This window comes from Mytilus californianus, unplaced genomic scaffold (assembly GCF_021869535.1).
Source record: "Mytilus californianus isolate M0D057914Y unplaced genomic scaffold, xbMytCali1.0.p SCAF_8, whole genome shotgun sequence".
Classification (NCBI taxonomy): Eukaryota; Metazoa; Mollusca; class Bivalvia; order Mytilida; family Mytilidae; genus Mytilus; species Mytilus californianus.
In genome coordinates, this window is record NW_026262734.1 from 63918980 (window position 1) to 63944479 (window position 25500).

The 25500-nt window shown below is 33.3% G+C and overlaps 2 protein-coding genes across 2 annotated transcripts in view; one reads left to right on the forward strand and one right to left on the reverse strand.

The window, feature by feature from the left end:
• LOC127712830 (uncharacterized) overlaps positions 1-5316 on the forward strand; it is a 270720-nt gene extending 265404 nt beyond the window's left edge. The window contains exons 13-14 of the mRNA XM_052219437.1: positions 552-4124; positions 5300-5316. Coding sequence (XP_052075397.1) covers positions 552-4124; positions 5300-5316 — 3590 coding nt within the window. The remainder of the gene's footprint in view (positions 1-551; positions 4125-5299) is intronic.
• The window catches only part of LOC127711278 (toll-like receptor 6), a 230850-nt gene that overhangs the window by 129301 nt on the left and 76049 nt on the right, over positions 1-25500 (reverse strand). The window lies entirely within an intron of this gene.

Sequence of the window (25500 nt, forward strand, 5' to 3'; positions counted from 1 at the left end):
ACAATCCAAATGCAAAGCTGTATCAAGCTTGAATGTTGTGTCCATACTTGCCCCAACTGTTCAGGGTTCGACCTCTGCGGTCGTATCAAGCTGCGCCCTGCGGAGCATTTTATTTAAGTGTGTCTTATTGTCTTAAAACTGGTATGGATAGGTGATATGATGGGTGATACAGGCTCATTAGAGCTTCTATGTTTTTTATCCAGGTGTGGGACAATTATTTCTTTTTATATCTAGACTTTCAGGTTGAGATCTGTGTTATTATTTGACATAGGATAATAATGTAAGCATGTGTGACTTTACCCTGATATCTGGTCACTTTCTAAGTCACTTAACTCGGAGCTGATTTTTATCTTTCAGTGATTCTCATAATGTTTAAGATAATATCAGTGTTTCAAAATATATTTTTTTGCTCAGTCTTTAGTTTTCAGTGGTGTAGGTGTTTCAAAGATGGGAAATCTCCATTTATCTCGGTTTGCAACTTTAATGTAATAATAATAGATTGTTGAATTGAAATATTTTTTTTATTAATTATACACTAATATATTTTTCAGAGCAGATAAAAGAACAATTAGAAGACTGGGAAAAGAAAGATAAGAAGTTTGTCTCTACCAGAGCCAGTAATTATGTCATGGAATGTGTACAGGACAACAATTGTGTGACTTTAACTGCCCCAGCAGGAGTTGGAAAATCTTTTATCTGTAGACATACAGCACTTGTTTTACAGAAGAAAGGATACAAAATAGTATTGGTGTATGCCCCAACAGATATAAGAGATTATTATCAGCCTGGTAAACAGACAGTCTTCATTGTAGATGATATTTGTGGAAATTACACTGCTAACCAACAACAGATTGATAACTGGAAACAACTGTTACCTGTGATTAACAAGATTATTGCAGACAAATGTTGTAAGATTATTGTATCTTGTAGGTTACAAGTTTATAAGGATGATAAGTTTAAGATATTATCACCTTTTAAATCTTGTGAATGTAACTTGATATCAGATGAATTATGTCTTACATCTGATGAGAAAACAACTATAGCAAAAACATATATTAGTACAAATTTAAAAGATATTGATGATTTATCGCAAAATAGTGAATTTTTTCCACTTTTATGCTCCTTATATGTTGAAACAAAGAATTCAGATATGAAAGAATTTTTCAGAAATCCATTTGTTGTCTATAAAGATGAGCTAGACAAGTTAAGTGAGGCTGGTGATGAAGGGAACTATAAAATATGTAGTCTTGCTTTATGTGTTCTCTTTAATAATCAGCTAGAAGAAAAATGGTTTCAGGGTAAAGTGACTGATGAACAACGACAGATCATAAATGACACATGTGAGGCTTGCGAATTCATTGGTATACCAAAGGCAAAACTAAAGAAAGCACTTGACACCCTAGATGGTACATTTATATGTAAACAGAATGGTATTTATAGAACTGTACATGATAAACTGTTTGACTTCCTTGCTCATTACTTTGGTCAGAAAATGATTGAATGTTTAATAGATCATGGTGATAGTGGTTTACTGCATGAACGCTTTATGTGGAGGAAATCACCAGATAACATGGACAGTAACATAGACTTCATTATTGAAATAAAAGATGATGATTTAAAATCATATTTAGAAAGGTTTATTAAGGAGTGGTCAGCAGGAAAGGTGTCAGATGTGTTTGATAACATTAATATGAAGGTATCATCATTCAGACAACAGTTATTACAGTACTTATTACAACTAGACAAATCACAACAAGTAACATTAGCCCACACCAGGGATACAGTGAGACCAAAGGAGGAGTTTGGATCAGGTAATACTCCACTAATAGATACTTGTTATGAAGGTTATCATGATATGGTACAGTGGATGCTACATAATGATGTGGATGTGGATCAGTGTAAAGACAATGGGACTACTGGACTGATCATGGCAAGTCTGAAAGGACATACTGAAATAGTAAAGTTACTATTAGAGAAGAATCCTAATGTTGATCTATGTAACAATGATGGCTGGAGTCCTCTGAATACAGCAAGTCAGGAAGGACATACTGAACATGCTGAAATAGTAAAGTTACTATTAGAGAATAATCCTAATGTTGATTTATGTAACAAAAATGGCTGGAGTCCTCTGAATACAGCAAGTAATGAAGGACATACTGATATAGTAAAGTTACTATTAGAGAAGAATCCTAATGTTGATCTATGTAACAACAATGGCTGGAGTCCTCTGAATACAGCAAGTAATGAAGGACATACTGATATAGTAAAGTTACTATTAGAGGAGAATCCTAATGTTGATCTATGTAACAATAATGGCTGGAGTCCTCTGAATACAGCAAGTGATGAAGGACATACTGAAATAGTAAAGTTACTATTAGAGAAGAATCCTAATGTTGATCTATGTAACAATGATGGCTTGAGTCCTCTGAATACAGCAAGTCTGAAAGGACATACTGAAATAGTAAAGTTACTATTAGAGAAGAATCCTAATGTTGATCTATGTAACAATAATGGCTGGAGTCCTCTGAATACAGCAAGTAATGAAGGACATACTGATATAGTAAAGTTACTATTAGAGAAGAATCCTAATGTTGATCTATGTAACAATGATGGCTGGAGTCCTCTGAATACAGCAAGTCTGAAAGGACATACTGAAATAGTAAAGTTACTATTAGAGAAGAATCCTAATGTTGATCTATGTAACAATGATGGCTGGAGTCCTCTGAATACAGCAAGTCTGAAAGGACATACTGAAATAGTAAAGTTACTATTAGAGAAGAATCCTAATGTTGATCTTTGTAACAATAATGACTGGAGTCCTCTGAATATAGCAAGTAAACAAGGACATACTGAAATAGTAAAGTTACTATTAGAGAAGAACCCTAATGTTGATCTATGTGACAATGATGGCTGGAGTCCTCTGAATACAGCAAGTCTGAAAGGACATACTGAAATAGTAAAGTTACTATTAGAGAAGAATCCTAATGTTGATCTTTGTAACAATAATGGCTGGAGTCCTCTGAATACAGCAAGTCAGGAAGGACATACTGACATAGTAAAGTTACTATTAGAGAAGAATCCTAATGTTGATCTATGTAACAATGATGGCTGGAGTCCTCTGTATACAGCAAGTGATGAAGGACATACTGATATAGTAAAGTTACTATTAGAGAAGAATCCTAATGTTGATCTATGTAACAAGGATGGCTGGAGTCCTCTGAATACAGCAAGTCTGAAAGGACATACTGAAATAGTAAAGTTACTATTAGAGAAGAATCCTAATGTTGATCTTTGTAACAATAATGGCTGGAGTCCTCTGAATACAGCAAGTCAGGAAGGACATACTGATATAGTAAAGTTACTATTAGAGAAGAATCCTAATGTTGATCTATGTAACAATGATGGCTGGAGTCCTCTGCAAAAGGCAAGTGATGAAGGACATACTGATATAGTAAAGTTACTATTAGAGAAGAATCCTAATGTTGATCTATGTAACAATGATGGCTGGAGTCCTCTGAATACAGCAAGTGATGAAGGACATACTGAAATAGTAAAGTTACTATTAGAGAAGAATCCTAATGTTGATCTATGTAACAACAATGGCTTTACACCATTGATCTCCTCGTGTATCAATAACCACACCAATATAGTGCAGCTATTAATTAAACATAAACCAAACATTAATGCCCAGACCTATGATGGTGGTAATGCTTTATATTTCAGTGCATTTAATGGAAACCTAGTGATAACACAGTTACTGTTAGAGAACAATGCTGACTGTAATATCTGTATCCATAGTAAACAGTCTATAATAGATAAATTAAATAACCATCCAAGTAAAACATTGGACAAAGAAAAAAAAGAATTATTTGATAGCCTGGTAAAGAATACATCTTCACATGTAACAGATTATGTCAGTAAGAAGTCAGTAGATTATGCCTTTGATGTAGTAGCTGGTTCTTCTCCTTTACACATAGCCAGTTATAAGGGTAGGACAGATGTAGTCAATTGTCTTCTTGACCACAATGCTAACATCAACATGACAAAAGAAGATGGAACAACACCATTATTTTATGCATGTGAAGTAGGACATGAGGATATTGTACGTTTATTGTCAGTCAGGGGTACTACTTGTACAAGTAATCTTTATTTACTTGAAGAAGTAAATAAAATATACTTATACAAGTTAATTATATTGTTTGAATAATCTCCCCTTAATTTTCAAAAAAATTTACTTGTATAAGTAAATTTTTTTTACAATCCCACAAAAATTCTCAAGTTTTGAAATGTAGATTATGCCTTTAACAATTTTTCTCAGGTTAGCTCATAATTTTTGATAAGAGTTCAATGTTTCATCTCATTAATTCAACTAAGAATCTGATTGAGCAAAGATCTTAAGTATTTGCGCAAGGCCTTCAAAAATTGCTCCTTGGGGGCTTGTAAATGAGCAGTGTTCTAAAGAGAACAGACAAATGAGATTTTCATTGTCCATGAAATTACACTTAAATGAATAGTAAAGACATCTGCAAAGGACAGACAATTCAAAGTTCTGTTAGAGCAAAGAAGTTCTAAGAATTCAAGAAAAGAAGATAGGATGACTTTTTTACTTGTATAAGTAAAAAAATCTGAATGTCTAAGGGACATAACTAGGGCAAAAAATAATTTACTTATACAAGTAAATAAAATACACTTGTATAAGTATCCTACAAATTTACTTATATAAGTATATTATAATTACTTCTTCAAGTAAATAAAAATTACTTGTACAAGTAGTACCCCTGACTGATTGTTAGATAAAGGTGCAGATACACAGATATGTAGACTTGATGGGAAATCCCCTTTAAAGATTGCAACAGATAATGGACATACATCTATAGTAATGATGGTAACAAATCACACAAAGCAAGAGGACAAACATTCTTCTTAACTCTTGTTCTGTGGTCAGTGGTTTGTTAAACTCTTGTGCACTGGTATGATCTGGTGTTTGTTTAATAGGTTTGATGTCTACTTCTACTCATTTCATTACTCTTTCTCTAATTTTACAAAGCACATGCAGCCCTAAGCTTTACATTACATGAATATTATTGATGTTTTCACCAGGAACAGAAGATATCTATTTGATGTAGATGCAGTAAAAGATGCCAATGAATGAAATTGTACCACACTAAGTATATATTGTAATTCTAACATAACTTTGTAGTTGTCAATTACTTCATTGTTTCTTAAGTCACAATACTTTCTAATTGCCAAGTTAGATCAGTTTTAGTCATTATAATTTTTAATGCAATTTATACTGAAGGTTCTAAATTGTATTGATTATGACATACCATAAGAGGGGGGGGGGGGGTCTCAACATACAAATTTGGGTACAAATGTCAGGATAAAAAAACACCCCTATTATATATTCAATTTAATTCAAATCAAAATAATTGTCATATAAATCATTTTATATATGATGTGTGACTAAATTGCTTACATCCAATTCATTTGACCTTTGGTAAATAGTTGTCTCATTGGCAATCATAACACATCTCCTTATTTTTACTTTGGTGGATACTTGTCTCATTATGCAATCATACCACATCTCCTTATTCTTACTTTGGTGGATAGTTGTCTCATTGGCAAGCATAACACATCTCCTTATTCTTACTTTGGTGGAAAATTGTCTCATTGGCAATCATACCACATCTCCTTATTATTACTTTGGTGGATAGTCGTCTCATTGGCAATCATACCACATCTCCTTATTTTTACTTTGTTGGATAGTCGTCTCATTGGCAATCATAACACATCTCCTTATTTTTACTTTGGTGGAAAGTTGTCTCATTGGCCATCATACCACATCACCTTATTTTTACTTTGGTAGATAGTCGTCTCATTGGCAATCATACCACATCTCCTTATTTTTACTTTGGTGGAAAGTTGTCTCATTGGCCATTATACCACATCTCCTTATTTTTACTTTGGTGGATAGTCGTCTCATTGGTAATCATACCACATCTCCTTACTTTTACTTTGGTGGATAGTCGTCTCATTGGCAATCATACCACATCTCCTTACTTTTACTTTGGTGGATAGTTGTCTCATTGGCAATCATAACCTCATCTCCTTATTTTTACTTTGGTGGAAAGTTGTCTCATTGGCCATCATACCACATCTCCTTATTTTTACTTTGGTTGATAGTCGTCTCATTGGCAATCATACCGCATCTCCTTATTTTTACTTTGGTGGATAGTTGTCTCATTGGCAATCATAACACATCTCCTTATTTTTACTTTGGTGGATAGTTGTCTCATTGGCAATTATAACACATCTCCTTATTCTTACTTTGTTGGATAGTTGTCTCATTGGCAATCATAACCTCATCTCCTTATTCTTACTTTGGTGGATAGTATACTCATTGGCAATCATTCCACATCTCCTTATTTTTACTTTGGTGGATAGTTGTCTCATTGGCAATCATAACACATCTCCTTATTTTTACTTTGGTGGATAGTCGTCTCATTGGCAATCATAACACATTTCCTTATTTTTACTTTGGTGGATAGTCGTCTCATTGGCAATCATACCGCATATCCTTATTCTTACTTTGGTGGATAGTCGTCTCATTGGCAATCATAACACATCTCCTTATTTTTACTTTGGTGGATAGTTGTCTCATTGGCAATCATAACACATCTCCTTATTTTTACTTTGGTGGATAGTCGTCTCATTGGCAATCATACCACATCTCCTTATTTTTACTTTGGTGGATAGTCATCTCATTGGCAATCATAACACATCTCTCAATGGTTATCTGTATAAAATGTATATATTAAGCTATAATACTATTAAACTACAACAAGTCTTTACTATTTTGTGTAAAACTAAGCTTGAAAAATCATATTGCCCAGTATTGCCTAGTATTACCGTTTCTAGGAGTATTGCCCAGCCTGGGAAAACCTGGACCCTGGTAATACTTTTCTAACGACATGGGATCATTCTTATTATTTGATAAAAAGATCAGAATACAGGTTTTATAGAATTCTTAGCAGAACAAAAATGGCAGAAGATAAACACTTATAACCCATTGACATATATATTTCTATCCATTTTATCTTACATCTGTGAAATTGGACCCCATTGATATATTTGTCATACCCAAAAGTGATCAATGCCAGCGTCTATGTTTACCTTTATATTGGAAGAGCCCTCCTGTGTATAGAAATTATGAATTACTGTTTTATGTTTATTGCTACAGAATGTTGGTTCATGTTTCTACTCTCTGTAGGTATTTCTTCATATACACTGTACATGTATATACTTATATGTATATATGAGACTAATGCTTATATTTAGATTTCTGGCCTTGCGGTATGATTTTTATACTCGGGCTCGGAAATCAACAAATCAAATCCCTTGCTTTGCAATTGGTTTTTCCAGCACAAATTTCTTACTCTTAGTACTGAGTCAAGTTTTATGGTGGAAAGCCTTTGTTTGGTTGTGTTGTGTTATTGGAATACTGTTTGAATATCATATGTGATAGGTCTCTTTGTTTTATAATGTCATTGTATTATTTGTTTTATTTCTTTGCTCTGCTGATTCCTGTTTTCTTCTCGACATTTATTACATAATAATTGTGTTTAGACAGTCATTTTATAAGATAAACTAAACTCAAATACATTTGCTCAGTTCCAAACAGCAATCAAACTCATGTTTTCCTACGTGTATATATACTGTACAGTATTCAGTGTTATACAATTACCCTAGCTGTAAAAAAGCTGCGTACCAGAGTTCTACAAAGATGTGAAAAAAGTTAAACGGAGATGACAAAATATCTTGAAAAGTGTCTTTAAACAAGCATGTCAACAAACCCTTAAGACTAGAATTTGTGAGTACTCAACCTTTAAGGTCATTGATTTAACCAGTGGAAGAACATGTATGCAATAGTATTTTTTTTTTTGACATATCAGTGATTCACACTGTTATGCAATGGTATTGATTTTTTTGGTTTTTGACATATCAGTGATTCACAATGTTATGCAATGGTATTGATTTTTTTGGTTTTTGACATATCAGTGATTCACAATGTTATGCAATGGTATTGATTTTTTGGTTTTTGACATATCAGTGATTCACAATGTTATGCAATGGTATTGATTTTTTTGGTCTTTGACATATCAGTGATTCACAATGTTATGCAATGGTATTGATTTTTTTGGTTTTTGACATATCAGTGATTCACAATGTTATGCAATGGTATTGATTTTTTTGGTCTTTGACATATCAGTGATTCACAATGTTATGCAATGGTATTGATTTTTTTGTTCTATTACATATCAGTATATCAGTGATTCACAATGTTATGCAATGGTATTGTTTTTTTTGTTTTCTTTTTGACATATCAGTGATTCACAATGTTATGTAATGGTATTGATTTTTTTCTTTTTGACATATCAGTGATTCACTGTATGTTTTTTGTCTTATGATATAGAAATGTAGCATAGCAGAGACAGGTTTGTGTCAGTGTTAACCTTTGTATAAACTATCTTTTATTCTAGAAGGTAGCTGAGCTTAATAAAACAAATTTTTTAATTATAATTGAAATTTTGAAGGTTCGATGACTTTTTTTATGGCAAATATTTAAAATGTAATGTTTATTGAATTTAAGATATTTATTCAAAATTGTTCATTTGTCAATGCTGTAATTACTGTTTGAATTTTTTAAGACACACATTACCTATTTGAGGCTATAATTTGATTTGTTTTCCCTGTGTTTAAATATGTTGTAAATAATATATGATGTTTATACATTTGCATAGTAGGAGAAATACAAATGTATCTATATATTGCTGCTGTAAATCATATATTTTTTTTAAACATTTTGTAGAATTGAAGGAATATTTATAGGAAAGAATTATAGTGATATGAAATAACCATACATTCCAAGGAAAATACATTTTTTATCAAGTCTTAAGATACAGGAAAAAATTTGATAGGGCATAATTTTTTATACGACCGCAAAAAATTTTTGCGTTCGTATATTGGTATGACGTTGGCGTCGTCGTCGTCGTTGTCTGAAGACACATTGGTTTTTGCACTCTAACTTTAGTTTAAGGATGTTCGCTCCTCTTGTTTTTGAATTTTTGCCAGATATTCGGAATCCTCTGGTTTTATCCATGAAGTGCCATTAAAAATTTTGCCCACTAACCCCTACTTTTCTTTCCATAATTTGATAACGTATAGTTTAAAATGTCATCTTTGAAAATCTTATAAAATCCTTGTTATTTTTTCATTGTTTTTGAAAGAAAAAAGGTGCCAATGTTAAATGTATGAAAAATCTAGAGAGAATTATTTCCCGCCAAATTTTCAATGGCTTATATCTCAAAAACAAGCACACGGACCCTTCATTTTTTTCTGCTTTTTGTCGAGCCTTCGACTTTTGTCGAAAAAGCGAGACATAGCGATCCTACATTCCGTCGGCGTCGTCGTCGTCGGCGGCGTCCACAAATATTCACTCTGTGGTTAAAGTTTTTCAAATTTTAATAACTTTCTTAAACTATCCTTGATTTCTACCAAACTTGGACAGAAGCTTGTTTATGATCATAAGATAATATTCAAAAGTAAATTTTGTAAAAAAAAAATTCCATTTTTTCCTTATTTTACTTATAAATGGACTTAGTTTTTCTGCCATGAAACATTACATTCACTCTGTGGTTAAAGTTTTTGAAATTTTAATAACTTTCTTAAACTATCCTGGATTTCTACCAAACTTGGAAAGAAGCTTGTTTATGATCAAAAGATAGTATCCAGAAGTAAATTTTGTAAAAAAGTAAAAAAAAAAAATTCATTTTTTCCGTATTTTACTTATAAATGGACTTAGTTTTTCTTCAGTTAACATTACATACAGTCTGCACTTTAAGTTTTTAAAACATTTATTAGATTCATAAACTATCCTGGATTTTTACCAAACTTGGACAGAAGCTACTTACAATCAAAAGATAGTATAGAGAGGAATATTATAATTAATTTTTTTCCTCATTTTTGTTGAGCCTGCGATTAACAACAAAAGTAGGCGAGACACTGGGTTCCGCGGAACCCTTACGAATTTTTTAGTTTCTTTATTTATATACTATCAATTTATAACAGTCTTTTAAAAAGCTTGTTATTTTGAAACAGGGTAGCGAACATCCTTAAGTGAATGGATCTCTATGAAATTTTACCATAAGGTTCAATACCACAAAAGGAAGGTTGGGATTGATTTTGGGGGTTATGGTACCAACAGTTAAGGAATTAGGGGCCAAAAAGGGGCCACAAATAAGCATTTTTGTAACTTCCAGACATTACTTGTGTGTTAGTGTATGTATCTCTCTGACATTGTACCACAAGGTTCCATATCACACAGGGAATGCTGGGATTGATTTTGGGGGTAATTGCCTCAAAATATCAGGAATTAGGGGCCAAAAAAGGGGCAAAAAACAAGCATTTTTCTAGTTTCATGACAATAACTTGTGTGTAAGTGTATGGATCTTTCTGAAATTGTAATACAAGGTTCCATATCACAAAGGGAAAGCTGGAATTGAGTTTGGGGGTAATTGCCCAAAACGTTTAGGAATAAGGGGCCAAAAATAAGCATTTTTCTAGTTTCCAGACAATAACTTGTGTTCAAGTGTATGGATCTCTCTGAAATTGTACCACAAGGTTCCATATCACACAGGGAATGCTGGGATTGATTTTGGGGGCAATTGCCTCAAAATATTAGGAATTAGGGGCCAAAAAAGGGGCAAAAAACAAGCATTTTTCTAGTTTCATGACAATAACTTGTGTGTAAGTGTATGGATCTTTCTGAAATTGTACTACAAGGTTCCATATCACAAAGGGAAAGCTGGAATTGAGTTTGGGGGTAATTGCCCAAAACGTTTAGGAAAAAGGGGCCAAAAATAAGCATTTTTCTAGTTTCCAGACAATAACTTGTGTTCAAGTGTATGGATCTCTCTGAAATTGTACTGCAAGGTACCATACCACAAAGGGAAGGCTGGGATTGAGTTTGGGGGTGATGAATCATAAGGGGGTTCAAAAAATTAGGGGGGGTGGGGGTTCTTTAAAATTTTCCATTTTAAATTGGTTATTTCTTATTTATATATAAAAGCAAATAATAATGATATGGTTTGAATAGGTAAATTACAAATTTTTAAGTTCTTAGACCACATTCATTGTGTGTCAGAAACCTGTGCTGTGTCAAATATTTAATCACAATCCAAATTCAGTGCTGTATCAAGCTTGAATGTTGTGTCCATACTTGCCCCAACTGTTCAGGGTTCGACCTCTGCGGTCGTATCAAGCTGCACCCAGTGGAGCATTTTATTACTTGTTTTGTTACAAATGATATTTAACTTATTGTACAAACATGGCAACTATTTTAAGATTTGTATTTTAATTTGTTTATTTTTGAAATATCCTTTAATATTAAATCTTGCATTAATAATATTTTTCCAAGACATCGTTGATCCTCAGGCAAACCATGGAAGATTCTGGTAGCCCTGCATCTTAGTAATTATACTGACAGTATATTATAAATAAATTTATTGTGAAATTTTCTCAAAATCATAGAGCTACAAAAATATGAAAATATTTATAATTTATAATTTCATTGAAGATATTATACTGATTTTTAATATTTTGAATTATTTCAATTATATTTTGTTTTACATTGTAAAAAAGGAATACATTTATGTGTTGATATAAATAGACTCAGAAAAAATAATTATAATAAACATATTTAAATTATATGTTATGATTATTTGTTTGACAAAACCATTTTTGCATATACTTTCAGATAGTGTCATCTTTGGTTGATATGTTAATTTGTTTAAAAGGACCATTTCAAATATTTGTCTTTGGTTGATATGTTAATTTGTTAAATGGACCATTTCAAATATTTGTTTTTGGTTGATCTGTTAATTTGTTAAATGGACCATTTCAAATATTTGTCTTTGGTTGATCATTTCAGATAGTGTCATCTGTGTCAATCCTATAATTTGTTAAAATGACCATTTTCAATAGAACCTTGGTTAACATTGGTTTGAACAATATTCCTCGGATATACTTGATAACTAAGAAGAAGACATTCATAATTTATTTGAACTAAAAGTGAATGATTGATCCCATTTTTAGTGGAGTTGCCACTAAATCAAACTAGGATTGTTGTATGATGAAAACTTGCCAGTGAGACAACTTTCCCCCAGAGACAAATTGGCTTTGATAAAAGCAATTGTAGGCCACTGTTTTTTTGTCTCGCCTGCGACAAAAGTTGCAGAATGCAGGACATAGAGATATTAATCCTGTTGCATCAAGGCGTAACTATTTGTTTAAAGTTTTATATTTCAAAAGGAAGAAGACATAGATGTTTCATACCTTGTATGCAGATGCCTTATTTTATTAAGTTTCCGTCTGTCATATGTCTATTGGCCTTTACCTCATTTTCATGGTTCAACGACTGCTTAACAAAAAATTATGTTTTTTTGTCATGTAAATTTTTCACTTCTTATGAGTGACAGGATAACTATATTTGGTATATGGGTTCCTTGCCAGTCCTATATGTTCGTTAGACACAATTCAGCTGACCTCGACCTAATTTCATGGATCAGTGATAAAGGTTAAGTTACGTGGCCAAGTCCGTATCTCAGATACTATAAGCAATAGGGCAACTATATTTGGTGTATAGAATGATTGTTAGATGTACCTGTCTGTCTGGCAGGGTTCATCTGACCTTGACCTCATTTACATTAATCATTCCTAATGTTATTTATGTAAAACTTAAAAGGCGATACATTTCAGCATGTGCGCTCTCGTTTCCTATTGTATTATGATGACACTCTGTGAAAGTAACTCCTCAGAGTGGATGGAAATCCTATTGATTTTTGTTAATGTGGTCAAATGTCGATTTCCAAGCTGATATATACATAGACTGGTAATAAAAAAATGAGAATTGGTATGATTGCCAATGAGACAACTATCCCACCATAGTCCGAATAATGTGGATGTAAGCAACTATTGGTCACCTGTTCGGCGTTCAACAATTATAAAATTTGGTGCAACATTTTTAGTTTATGGATCATATCATTTAACCATATGTCAATTTTTTAGCAAACGTGATTCAATGCTCCATAGGATTAGGAAGACCCGTACTGATGTCGGGATTATTAAGTCAAAGGCCAAGGTCAATGTCACTGCGCCTGTTATTATACTGACATCTTGGGAATAAGTTCGTTTCAAATGTTATCTTTTGAGCCATATGGAATATCTTTACAAACCTTTGGATAATTTAGCTTGGGGTGAAAAAAGCCCATATTGATTTTAGGTCACTAGTCAAATGTCAATGTCACAGCAGCAATTAATAGCATCAAAATAGGGCAATATTGGTTTTCCAATGATGTAATTTAAATCATCTGTCAACACTTCACCAATTATAGCTTTAAAATGCCCCATTAAAACGAGCTATATCCGATGGATGTTTGGGGTCAGTAGATCAAACTATATTTTGAGCCAATATCTGATGTCTGATTGGTAATGTTCTTTAGGGTGATAAAGGCTTCTATTTAGTTTGAGGTCTACAAGTCAACGGTCAAGATTACAGTCCGTAGCAATTTATAGAAAATAATCTGCGTTTGGCTATGCCTGATCCAGATAGAACCAAACTTTAAGATATACCCTAGTAATGTATATTTTAGAATTTCTGATAAGGTGTGTTATTAAAACAATACAGCCACAGTCTTCATTAAAAGAAATTCCCCACATACAAAAACCCTGTTTCTTCCACTACAAATAAAATCCATATAGATTACATTGTGCTTCTCGTTGGTATTTTTTCATGCATAAGGTTGAATTTTTTTTTCTTATTTATTTAAGTTTTCTCAGCTAATTATTGAATCACTTAGCAATGGCAATACTATCACAAGGAATGAGTAATTAACAACAACCACCTATGTCTGAAAAAATAACAGAGCTTTGCAGATATGTTCTCCAACACTAAACTAAGTGTATACTGATAGGTATTAGTGTAACTGTCAGATGAAGAACAGCAATAAAATCCAATTTCTTTTCTTTTTGCCAAGTGCACATATTAATTTTGTGTCATGAATATAACTGCACTCGGCGGTCTCGTCAATGTGGGCTAGCTTGATTAAAAACCATGAAAATGGTATTTACTGCTTCTCTCCTATGCACGGATTCAGAGGTAAGAAATAATTTTGTCAACTAGGATTCGGAATAATAGGCTGACATTTCTTCCTTCGGACTGTTACTTTGTACACTAGCACGGAAGTCCAGGTTTTTGATTACTCTTGGTCAATGTCGGTCATGTTAACTCTTAAACGTTCGTATTAGGCTTTAAATTTTTGAATATGTTTGCTTCGAACATCACTGAAGAAATATTAATTGTCCAAATGTGGATCTTGTGCATAACATTGGTATCGTTAATGTCATTGAAAATCTAGCTCAGCGTATTCAATTTGGTCTAATACAAGGCCGGGTTCACATTTTGATTATATCACACTATAAAAATAAGAAGATGTGGCATGATTGCCAATGAGACAACTCTCCACCAGAGACCAAATGACATAGAAGCTAACAACTATAGGTCACAATACGGCCTTCAACAATGAGCAAAACCCTTACCGCATAGTCAGTTATAAAAGGCACCGAAATGACAAATATATATCCCTACAACAAAAAAGGCGCTAGGTACAGATCTGAGAGTACTCACTGTTACTGACAGCTAGTTTAAAGCCAATGGCAACTAATAAAAAAGTCATGTATCTAAGACTAAAGAATTAATCAGTACAAATCCAACATCCAATGGATGTAGTGTAAAGAAGATATTAACAGTCAGAAAAAACATGACCATGTGCAATTGTTCTCATCCTGATATTCATGTAATATATGACTACGAACGTTAAACGCAAATTCATCATCGTGTAGTATTTGCAACTGGACGTTAAATAACAAATCATCACGAATAGATACACCATAGTCATTCTCTTCCATTATATAATGAAAACTATTGATAAGTTTTTGTCGAGCCTGCGACTTCTGTCGCAGAAAGCTCGACATAGGGATAGGGATCCGGTGGCGACGGCGTAAACAAACTTCTTAAAAGCTTAATAATTCAAAAGGTAGAAGACCTGATCCTTCATACTTTGTATATAGATGCTTTATGTTATGAAGTTTCCGCCTGTCATATGTCCATTGTCATTTTCATGGTTCAGTGACTACTTGAAAAAAAAAGTTAAGATTTTTAGTATTCTTGATTTCTCTCTTATTACGAGTAATAGGATAACTATATTTGGTATTTGCATAAGATCCTGATGCCTGTCAGACAGTTTTCACTTGACCTCGACCTCATTTCATGGATCAGTGAACGAGGTTAAGTTTTCGTGGTCAAGTCCATATCTCAGATACTATAAGCAATAGCTCTACTATATTTAGTGTATGGAATGATTGTAAGGTGTACATGTCAAACTGGCAGGTGTCATCTGACCTTGACCTCATTTTCATAGTTCAGTGATTAAAGTTAAGGTTTTGTGTTTTGGTCTGTTTTTCTAATACTGTATGCAGTAGGTAAACCTATATATGGTGTATGAAAATATTTTACAATGTACATGTCAGTCCGGCATGTTTTATTTTACCTTGACCTCATTTTTACGGTTCATTGCTCAATGTTAAGTATTGTTTTTTGGTCTGGTTTTCTAATACTACAAGCAATAGGTCAACTATATTTGGTGTTTGGAATGATTGTAAGATGTATATGTCTGTCTGGCAATTATCATCTGACATTGACCTCATTTTCATGGTTCATTGGTCAATCTTAAGTTTTCCTGGTTAAGTTTGTTTCTTTGATACTATATGCAATAGGTCAACTACATTTGAAGCATGTAATGATTGTAAGGTGAACATGTCTGTCTGGCAGGGTTCATCTGACCTTGACCTCATTTTTATGGTTCATTGATCAATGTTAAGTTTTCCTGGTTAAGTTTGTTACTTAGATACTATGTGCAATAGGTCAACTATATTTAAAGCATATTTGGTGTATGCAATCACTATAAGGTGTACATGTATTTCCAGTTTGGTTTATCTGGCCACATCTTCTTATATCTATTGGCCTCATTTTCTTGGATCATGTTAAGTTTATGTGATAGTTGTAGTAAAGCTTTATATTTAGGACTATCAACATAAAATCAATGGTCAGTAAAGAAGGCGAGACATTTCAACGTGTGCACTCTTCACTGTGTCTAAACTACCCCGGCAAAAAATGTTTGGACTCAATAGTATCTAATATCCGGTACGGTGACGGACCATCAACAGACATAGAAAAGGTAGGACTTCTGTTTATTTATTTGTTGTTTTAATGATATTGAAGAATATACATACACATATAACTATGTTCGATTGTGAGATGTAATATTTTCTACAACCGTTCTAGATTAATGGAGAAAAACTAAAAAGGCACATCAAAGTGGTGAATTGAGTGAACCTTGCCTCGAATTTGTTTAATTTCACTTTAAATTGTGCACATTGTACGGAAAGAAAGATATTAACACGGAGATTGCAAGACTAGTCACTGTGAGCACCCCAATATTTGTATTTCTGTGCATGGAACGAAAGAAATGGGTCATGTCAAAATGGAAGGACCCGGTTTTGTCAATGTTGTTCACTACATAAAGACCCGGTTTTGTCTCAGTAAAGGACCCGGTTTTGTTTTGTTTTGAAACCACAAATTTATGAAAAGCAACGTTAACACGGATCTGAACATTGTCCGTCGCAATAAATTTAATATATGAGTCATACAGATGTTATTGTAATACAAACCTGTCGTGCTAAAATTTATCTTAAACGGAAACTTTTCGAAATAAGGAGTAGACATTTTTCGAATGCTATACGTATAACTTATTGCACTTATCTTCGAACTAAGTTTAAATGGAAAAAAGCACTTTATAGCATGCACTTACATTAATTCCTTATGCTGTTTGTTTGTTTTCTATACTAGTATGTAATGATGTACATATAAGAAGATGTGGTATGATTGTGTTACCATATCAATTTATCAAAAGAGTAAAGCTAGTATGCTTTACTATACTATACGCTATGTTTACAATGTATTTACTAGCATTTACTCATTCATTCATTCATTCATTGACGGACAGTCAGAAAAAGACTTCAGTCTATACTATTCTGCACGAATTAGTCATGCATGCAACCCCGCTAAATTTTCTATATATATATATATATATTGTGTTACTCGTACTAATGTGTTTTTTAACACTTGAGCACGCACATAACATAGCTGTGGGATTTTCAACTTTCTCTCTATTTTCAGGTAAGCACATTTAATTTTGTAGGCCTTTTAAAGCATGTTTTCCTTATCAAATTCACAGTTCAAATTCCAAGGAAAATTCAAGTTAACATTTGAAATAAAGGTATATTACAATTATGTATTTTCAATGTGATTCTAATATGACGTTCTTCTTTCGCTTTGGAAACAAAGCCATGGCATGTTCTAATTCCAATAGAACATTGGCTGCACGCGTGATTAACGTCACAACTGAAATTGCAACGGCAGTTGCATTTTGAACTACACCGGAGATCAAAATGGACATTTGTGTTGGTGTTGCTCACTACGAAATTAAATAAAATCATTCTGAAAGTAAGTTTACATGTATCTGTTAATTTTTTTTATCGTGAAACATGCAGTTGATTTTCTAGAACGTTTTGGCTACCTCAAATCAAAATGGTTGCCTTTCGAACGTGTATTTTAGGTCCGCTTCGAAGTACACAAGTTCTAAACTTTCCTTTCTTAGATAAAATTGGTTTGCAATATAATAACGTTCCAATCTCTACGTCTTATTTAGAACAACCTAAGTGGCCATTTAGCCCGTGAAAAATGCCAATGAGACAACTTTCCATCAGAGACCAAATGACGTAAAAGTTAGCACATATAGGTCACCGTATGGCATCCAACAATGAGAAACACCCATACTGCATTGCCAACTATAAAAGGCCCCGAAATGAAAAATGTAAAAAAGAAATTCAAACGAGAAATTTAACGACCTGATTTATTTTCAAAACAAAATATGAAAAGCAAATATGAAATAAAACAACAAAAGACAACCACTGAATTACAGGCTCCTGGATTCGGTACTGACACATACAGAATGGCGGGGTTGAACGTGTTAGCGCGTTTTTTTTTTATTAAATTTTATGATGGTGTACACGATGTAGTTATATTATATCAGTGGCGGATCCAGGGGATGTAGAGGGAGTACGCCCCCTCCCCCTTTTGATGGCTAGAAATAATTATCATATCATGTTTTACATGATTTATATATGATTTTTTTAGCATAAAATCGTCCAAAAGAAAAATTCCCCACGCTACGCTCGGCGGTATGTAATCTGTTTAATAGAATTACGCCTCCTTTCAAAAACTCCTCGGTCAGCCCTTGCTTATTGACAATTATAAACTTGACCGTCACTAAAATGATGAACATTTGTCAATGTACGATAATCATTACACAATGAAGAGATAAAAGAGCGGTTTATTTGTAAAATTATTAATAAAATAATCATTATTGCATTTTCTGGATGGCCTGAGACTATTATACTAATTTGTACTTAGTATTATAGTTACAAGGAGGGGTAAACGCATTATTATTGTAATCCTTTGCGCCGCATGGAAATTCATTTTCTAGGGCGATTCTGCATGCATATACATTTGTCTTATTCTATTGCTTTATACGGAACATTTAGTGTTCCGAATATTTATTTTCAAACGGTCATACCCCCCCCCCCCCCCTTTCCCTAGGTAGAGCGGAAAATTTAATAAGATAACCATCACATATCAAATGTGCGTCCTTCAATTTTCAAGGCCGTACACTATCCAAGTTTGAACACTTAAATTTACATAATTGATATAAAAATAAATTAAATTGCGTTACAAAACTTCATTTCCTTGTATTTCCCCGTTAAAGTATTCGTTTTTATACAAAGCAAAATTCAAATTATTTTTGTTCCAATAAAGCAGGAATTCAAGTGTTTACGGATTAAAATAGAATATAAGTTATTCTTTGAAAGAAATTGATTTCCAACGAGCCCCTAAACTCCTGTTCAACGCCAGATTTTAATTTACGTCATGCGATTATGCATTATCCCCGGCTTAGTATATTTCTAGGAGTTTGATTGGTTAACGCACGTCGTTACAAAACCCATAGCCCCTGGGTATTGCTAACCCATATCCCCGGACGTTGCTACCCATTACATCGGGGAATTTCACGAGCGTTTTCCTTAGTTCCATGGTTGTTCCTTATAAAATATCGAATTCTGTAGATTTTCCATGATGTCTGTATAATTAAATACTTAATCCACTAACGATTTTATCTTATTATATCGATTATTTGCACTCATTTTAGTAAATGCATCACTACGCAGCCACATTGTCAATGAATGATACTACTGAGGTAGTACCTTACACCCCGTTAAAAATATGTCAAATTCCCAAATTTCAATAATAAATATTTAAAAAATGAAAAAAACGTTGCTTTCACGTTAAACTTTGTGGTCGAATTTCTCTAAAAATCGCCAGATTTAGACTAAGACCGGGGATAAATTCTTTATATTATTTCTATGACAAAACTTTCAGGACGAAACCGGGTCGTACACATTGACAAAACCGGGTCCTTCCATTTCGACATGACCCATTTCTTTCGTTCCATGCACAGAAATACAAATATTGAGGTGCTCATAGTGACTAGTCTTGCAATCTCCGTGTTAATATCTTTCTTTCAGTACCTTTCTTTCCGTACAATGTGCACAATTTAAAGAGAAATTAAACAAATTCGAGGCAAGGTTCACTCAATTCACCATTTTAATATGCCTTTTTAGTTATTTCTCCATTAATCTAGAACGGTTGTAAAAAATATAACATCTCACAATCGAAAATAGTTATATGTGTATGTATATTCTTCATTATCATTAAAACAACACATAAACAAACAGAAATCCTATACCTTTTCTATGTCTGTTGATTGTCCGTCACCGTACCAGATATTAGATACTATTGAGTCCAAACATTTTTTGCCGGGGTAGTTTAGACACAGTGCTCTTGTTTAAAAACAATTGGACGTTTTCATTACCTATTATCATTATTATTGTAACATATGACATACATGGTTGTTATAGCTGAAAGAAAAGTTTTGAAATAATTCCTGTCATTATAAATGCAGCTGACTTCAACATTACATTTCAATACAGTCATTGAAACTATTTGTAGTCTAGTCTAAGCACACAAAGACTGTGAGCTATGGTCATCACTTGGCGTCATCCGTCTGTCATACCTTTGTTTGCCATAACCTTCTCTGAAAACATATGGCCAATTCAAACCAATCAGTTATATAATATAAAAAATGATTGCCAATGAGACAACTATCCACCAAATTTCAAATGAAGTGGATGAATAGACAACCGTACGGCCTTCAACAATAAGAAAACCCATACCGTGTAGTCTTCTATAAAAGGCCCCGACATGAAAAATATGAAAGAATTCAATTGAAATAACTAACGTCCTAATTTGTAACAACACAATTTTACGAAAAACAGATACATATATGACATACAGCAACAAACGACAACAACTGACTTGGGACACACACAGCGAATGTGAAGGTGCCAACCCTCTCCCTAAACTGGGACAGTCCTAAACTGGGACAGTGGTGTAACAGTACAACATAAGAACAAACTATTAAATCAGTTGAAAAGATCTTTTCGTCTTAGATGCATGATTTTTTTTATTAGTAGTTATCTGGCTTTGAGTTAGCTGTCAATAACTGCGGGTACTATCAGATCTGTACTAGTGATTGTTTTTTTGTGAGGATGTACCCGTCCACATCCACTCTGTGTTTTTGTTAGATGTATTCCTATGTGTATCCATCTGATGAGTTAAGCCTTTTTCAACTGAATTTTATAGTTTGTTCTTATGTTATACTGTTATACCACTGTCCCAGGTTAGGGGAGGGTTGGCCCCTTCAAACTAGTTCAACCCCGCCACATTCTGTATGTGCCTGACCCAAGTCAGGAGTCTGTTATTCAGTGGTTGTCGTTTGTTGCTGTGTAACATATTTGTTTTTCGTTCATTATTTTGTACATAAATTAGGCCGTTTTTTGTTTGTTTGAATTGTTTTACATTTGTCATTTCAGGGCCTTTTATATAGCTGACTATGCGGTATGGGCTTTGCTCATTGTTGAAGGCCGTACATTGAACTATAGTTGTCAATTTCTGTGTCATTTTGGTCTCTTGTGGAGAGTTGACTAATTGGAAATCATACCACATCTTTTTATTTTTATATTAAACCATTAGATCGATACAAAGCAGAAAACATATAACAAAAACACAGACTAGACGTGGCAGGGAATATTTTGGAACCTAAAATTGTCAAATATTGGGATTTTTAATTATATGTGTTTATAAAGAAGTATAAAGAAAGAACTTATTCTAGACCATTGATATGTGGTATGCAGTGACATTCTTTTCCAAGCATTTCAGTGTAAAGGAGATTTTGCAGCCCTCCCAGTCTTTGTTACTGGACAATGACCTCATGAAATAAAGCATCTACATTAATAGAGACAACCCTACTATTCAAGAAACGAAAATGACATCTAAAGGTTACCACACTGCGTTCAACAATATGTAAAGCTCTCAAACATTTTGAGTCAGACAATTCTACAGTTGCATTCTGCAAGACATAGGTAGACAATCCTGGCGGAGACGGCGACGGCTTATACTAATGTATGAATCTAAGAGCATTGAATTAAGTCAGTGAAAAGTATCATGATTTTGTCATTTTTTTAAGCTCTCTGTAAAGACAACCTACTTCACTTATAGTTGATCTGCAGAATTGTTGTAAGATTGGCCCAAATTTTTTTCTACATTATTCAATGGTTCGATGGCCAGGGAGATGCATGGCGACGAACGAACACCCAAGTTAAATTTATGAGTCCACATACGGTCTTCCTTAATACGCAAGGAGTTTAGCTATAGCAATAAAGTTAGCGTTCAGTTTTAATTTCAAATTAAAGTGTGAGTTTGGTTCGTGTTTTCTCGTGAGTTGTGATTCGAGTTCGAGCTATAGGTCGACCCAAAATTAAAGTAAAAATTCGAGTTCGAGTTACTCATGTTACTTTTACTTTATACTCCAAGTTGCACTCTAGAATAGAATGAAGTTATCAAATTGCAATTCTCATTTTAATCAATTTTGCACTATAAAGGTGGATTACTAATGAAAATGCAAAACTGTAGAGAGAAGTATATTTTGTCTGTTGTCTTGTCCAGAAGATACTATTGCTACTGAAACTGGTTTGTTTGGCAGCAGGCTAATAAAAACTTATATAACGCCTGTATTAATATACCACGCTAACGATAACAGGGGAATGTGTTTTTCGATCTTGGCGTGCGTGCCTCCGTTCGTCCGTTAGTTTTTCTGTTTGCCAGTTTGTCTCTCCGTCCGTTAGTTTGTCCGCCCGTATCAAGGTTTTAGTAAATGTAGTTTACCATGAAGTTGTGGACACATCAACTTGAAATTCAGCACACATGTTCACTATGACACGATTGTTTTGTATAATATATGCCAAATTATGGTTTTGCTCCAGATAACGTGGTACACTGAACAATAAAATGTGATAGTGTGATCAGGTCATGGTGTCCTAAGAACACATGTTTAAAAAAAATATACAAATTGTTTTCTTGTTTTTTCTGATAGTGCGATGAAAATTAGAAAAGTTGACGCAACTAATCGGTATATTTTCGAGTGAAAATCAAATATCATTATGTATTTGTATTTTCTAATACGATCAGCCGTTTTTTTTTTTGTTGGTTTTTTTTTGTCAATTTGCGACAAAACATAACAGGGTTTTCTAACAATTCTTTGTACATTTCGTAAAACAAGTAACAGACTTAAGATAGTGTATACTTTTCGTGAAGTGTTCAAACTCAGTGACGTTATCATTTAAAGAAAAGCCAAAAAAAATGAAAGTTTGCTTTAATAAGCGAAAAGCCGTAATATGTTTGGATTTGTATAAGCAATGATTATCATTTAATACAAAAACATTTCAAAAAATTATATTCAATAAATAGTAATTTATATATTGAAAATCAACTATGTAGATTTTCTTTTCTATTTTAAATTAATTTCAATTTCTCCCAAGTTCATACTTTTTACGGTTGCAAAATGATCACGATTTTCGACAACATTTGACTTTTCAATAAATCTTGCCTTGCTGATCATTTTTTGTGGTTTAAAGTGTCTATTTATCTTTTATAATTTAAATCATATAACGCATAACGCAAAATAATGTTTCTCTCTAAATATAATAGTTTTCATGATAGCAAAATGGTAAAATTTGTCATTTATGGGCAATAACTTCTATAAGAATTTGTCTAGCAGTTTTGACGTATATGGATAATTGGTAGAGCTCATTACTCTGAACATTTTTGCTCGATTTTCTCTATTTATAACGGTTCAAAAAACAATAGACAAAACTTGCATTTTACCCCTATGTTCTATTTTTAGCCATGTCGGCCATATTGGTTGGTAAGCGGGGTCATCGGACACATTATTAAAACAAGATACCCTGTGATGATTGTGGTCAAGTTTGGTTAAATTTGTCTCATTAGTTTCAGAGGAGAAGATTTTTGTAAAAGATTACAAAAATTTACAAAAAATTGTTAAAAATTGACTATGAAGGGCAATTACTCCTGAAGGGGTCAATTGACCATTGTGGTCATGTTGACTTATTTGTAGATCTTACTTTGCTGAACATTATTGCTGTTTACAGTTTATCTCTATTTATAATAATATTGAAGATAATAACCAAAAATTGCAAAATTTTCTTAAAATTACCAATTCAGGGGCAACAACCCAACAACGGGTTGTCTGATTTGTCTGAAAAATGATCATGATCTGATGAACAATTTTACCCCATGTCAGATTTGCTCTAAATGCTTTGGTTTCAGAGATATAAGCCAAAATCTACATTTTACCCCTATGTTGTATTTTTAGCCATGGCGGCCATCTTGGTTGGTGGGCCGGGTCTTCGGACACATTTTTTAAACTAGATAACCCAATGATGATTGTGACTAAATTTAGTTTAATTGGGTCCAGTAATTTCAGAGGAGAAGATTTTTGTAAAAGTTAACGACGACGGACGCCGGACGCCAAGTCTCTGGGCCAGGTGAGCTAAAAAGGACAAATACACTTGTTAAAACTCTAGATGAATTGGAACGTTCTTAAAAACTGAACAGCTTGTATACTATATACAAAAGTATAAATAACACTGTATAAATGTGGTGCATCCGAAGCGTTTTACTGGAGTTACCTTCATCAAGAAAGCTTAAATCCAAAAAATATAAAATAAAGCTTTTGTTGAATATATATAGAATACGGGTAACATAAAAAAAAGATCCAACACAATAAGATGTTTCTTATACAAACAATTTACCTTGCAAAAGAATTTGCAGTGACACGTCTGGTATAGTAAACAAATTAAACATATTTGCACCAAGGGTGCAAGATTCGCCCTTTTTATATATACTTAATGAAATTGTTGGGCAAGACTTCTATTTGTAAAAGGACCCAACACTATAAAATGTTTGTTGTTCAAACAATTTACCATGCTAAAGAATTTGCAGTTACAAATCTGGTATAGTAAATAAATTAAACATATTTGCGCCAAAGGCGCAAGAATCGCCCGTTGTATACATATACGTAATGAAATTGTTGTTCAAGACTTCCATTTGACTCCCCCTTTTTGAACAGGTGTGCTCTGCTTATCTCAACATCCAGGTGGGTTTAATTGTTGCAAGAATGAATCAGAAGATCCTGCAGAACAAATATGCATCAGATCATCCTTTCTGCAAAAAAACACGTCTAATTCATATTTGAATAAATTAAAACCAAGAAGATTAGGAGAACCGGATACGATGTATAAATAAATTCACACTGTTTTTTTTAATCTTTAATTTTTGTATATCGATGTGCTTAATGAAAATGTTTGTTTTTTATATTAGACCTGTATCATTTTGACGATAACAAGTTAATCCGTTAGACGTTTCATTAATATTTTGTCTATAGACACTGTTTTTGCGACATACCTTTATAGATATGTTAACTGAGGTGAGTTTAGGTCTTTGATCTAATAGTGTCCAGAAGTGCTTATAAAGGTTAAAGTATTGATAGTCTGACTTGTAAAACTCCATGAAATATATTCCTTACAATCAAACAGGAGTTTTCTGTTATCGTTCAAATATTTAATTCAAGTTTCATGATGTTAATTAAATCAAACAGTCTCTAGTTCTATAAAGTGTGGACAGCAGTATACTATGTACATGTAATGTCTCGCCTATGAAAGCGTATACAATTGCCTTAAAGAAAAAGGGTCGAGTTCCACTGATTTTTTTTCACGGAAGAGTCATTTTTAAAT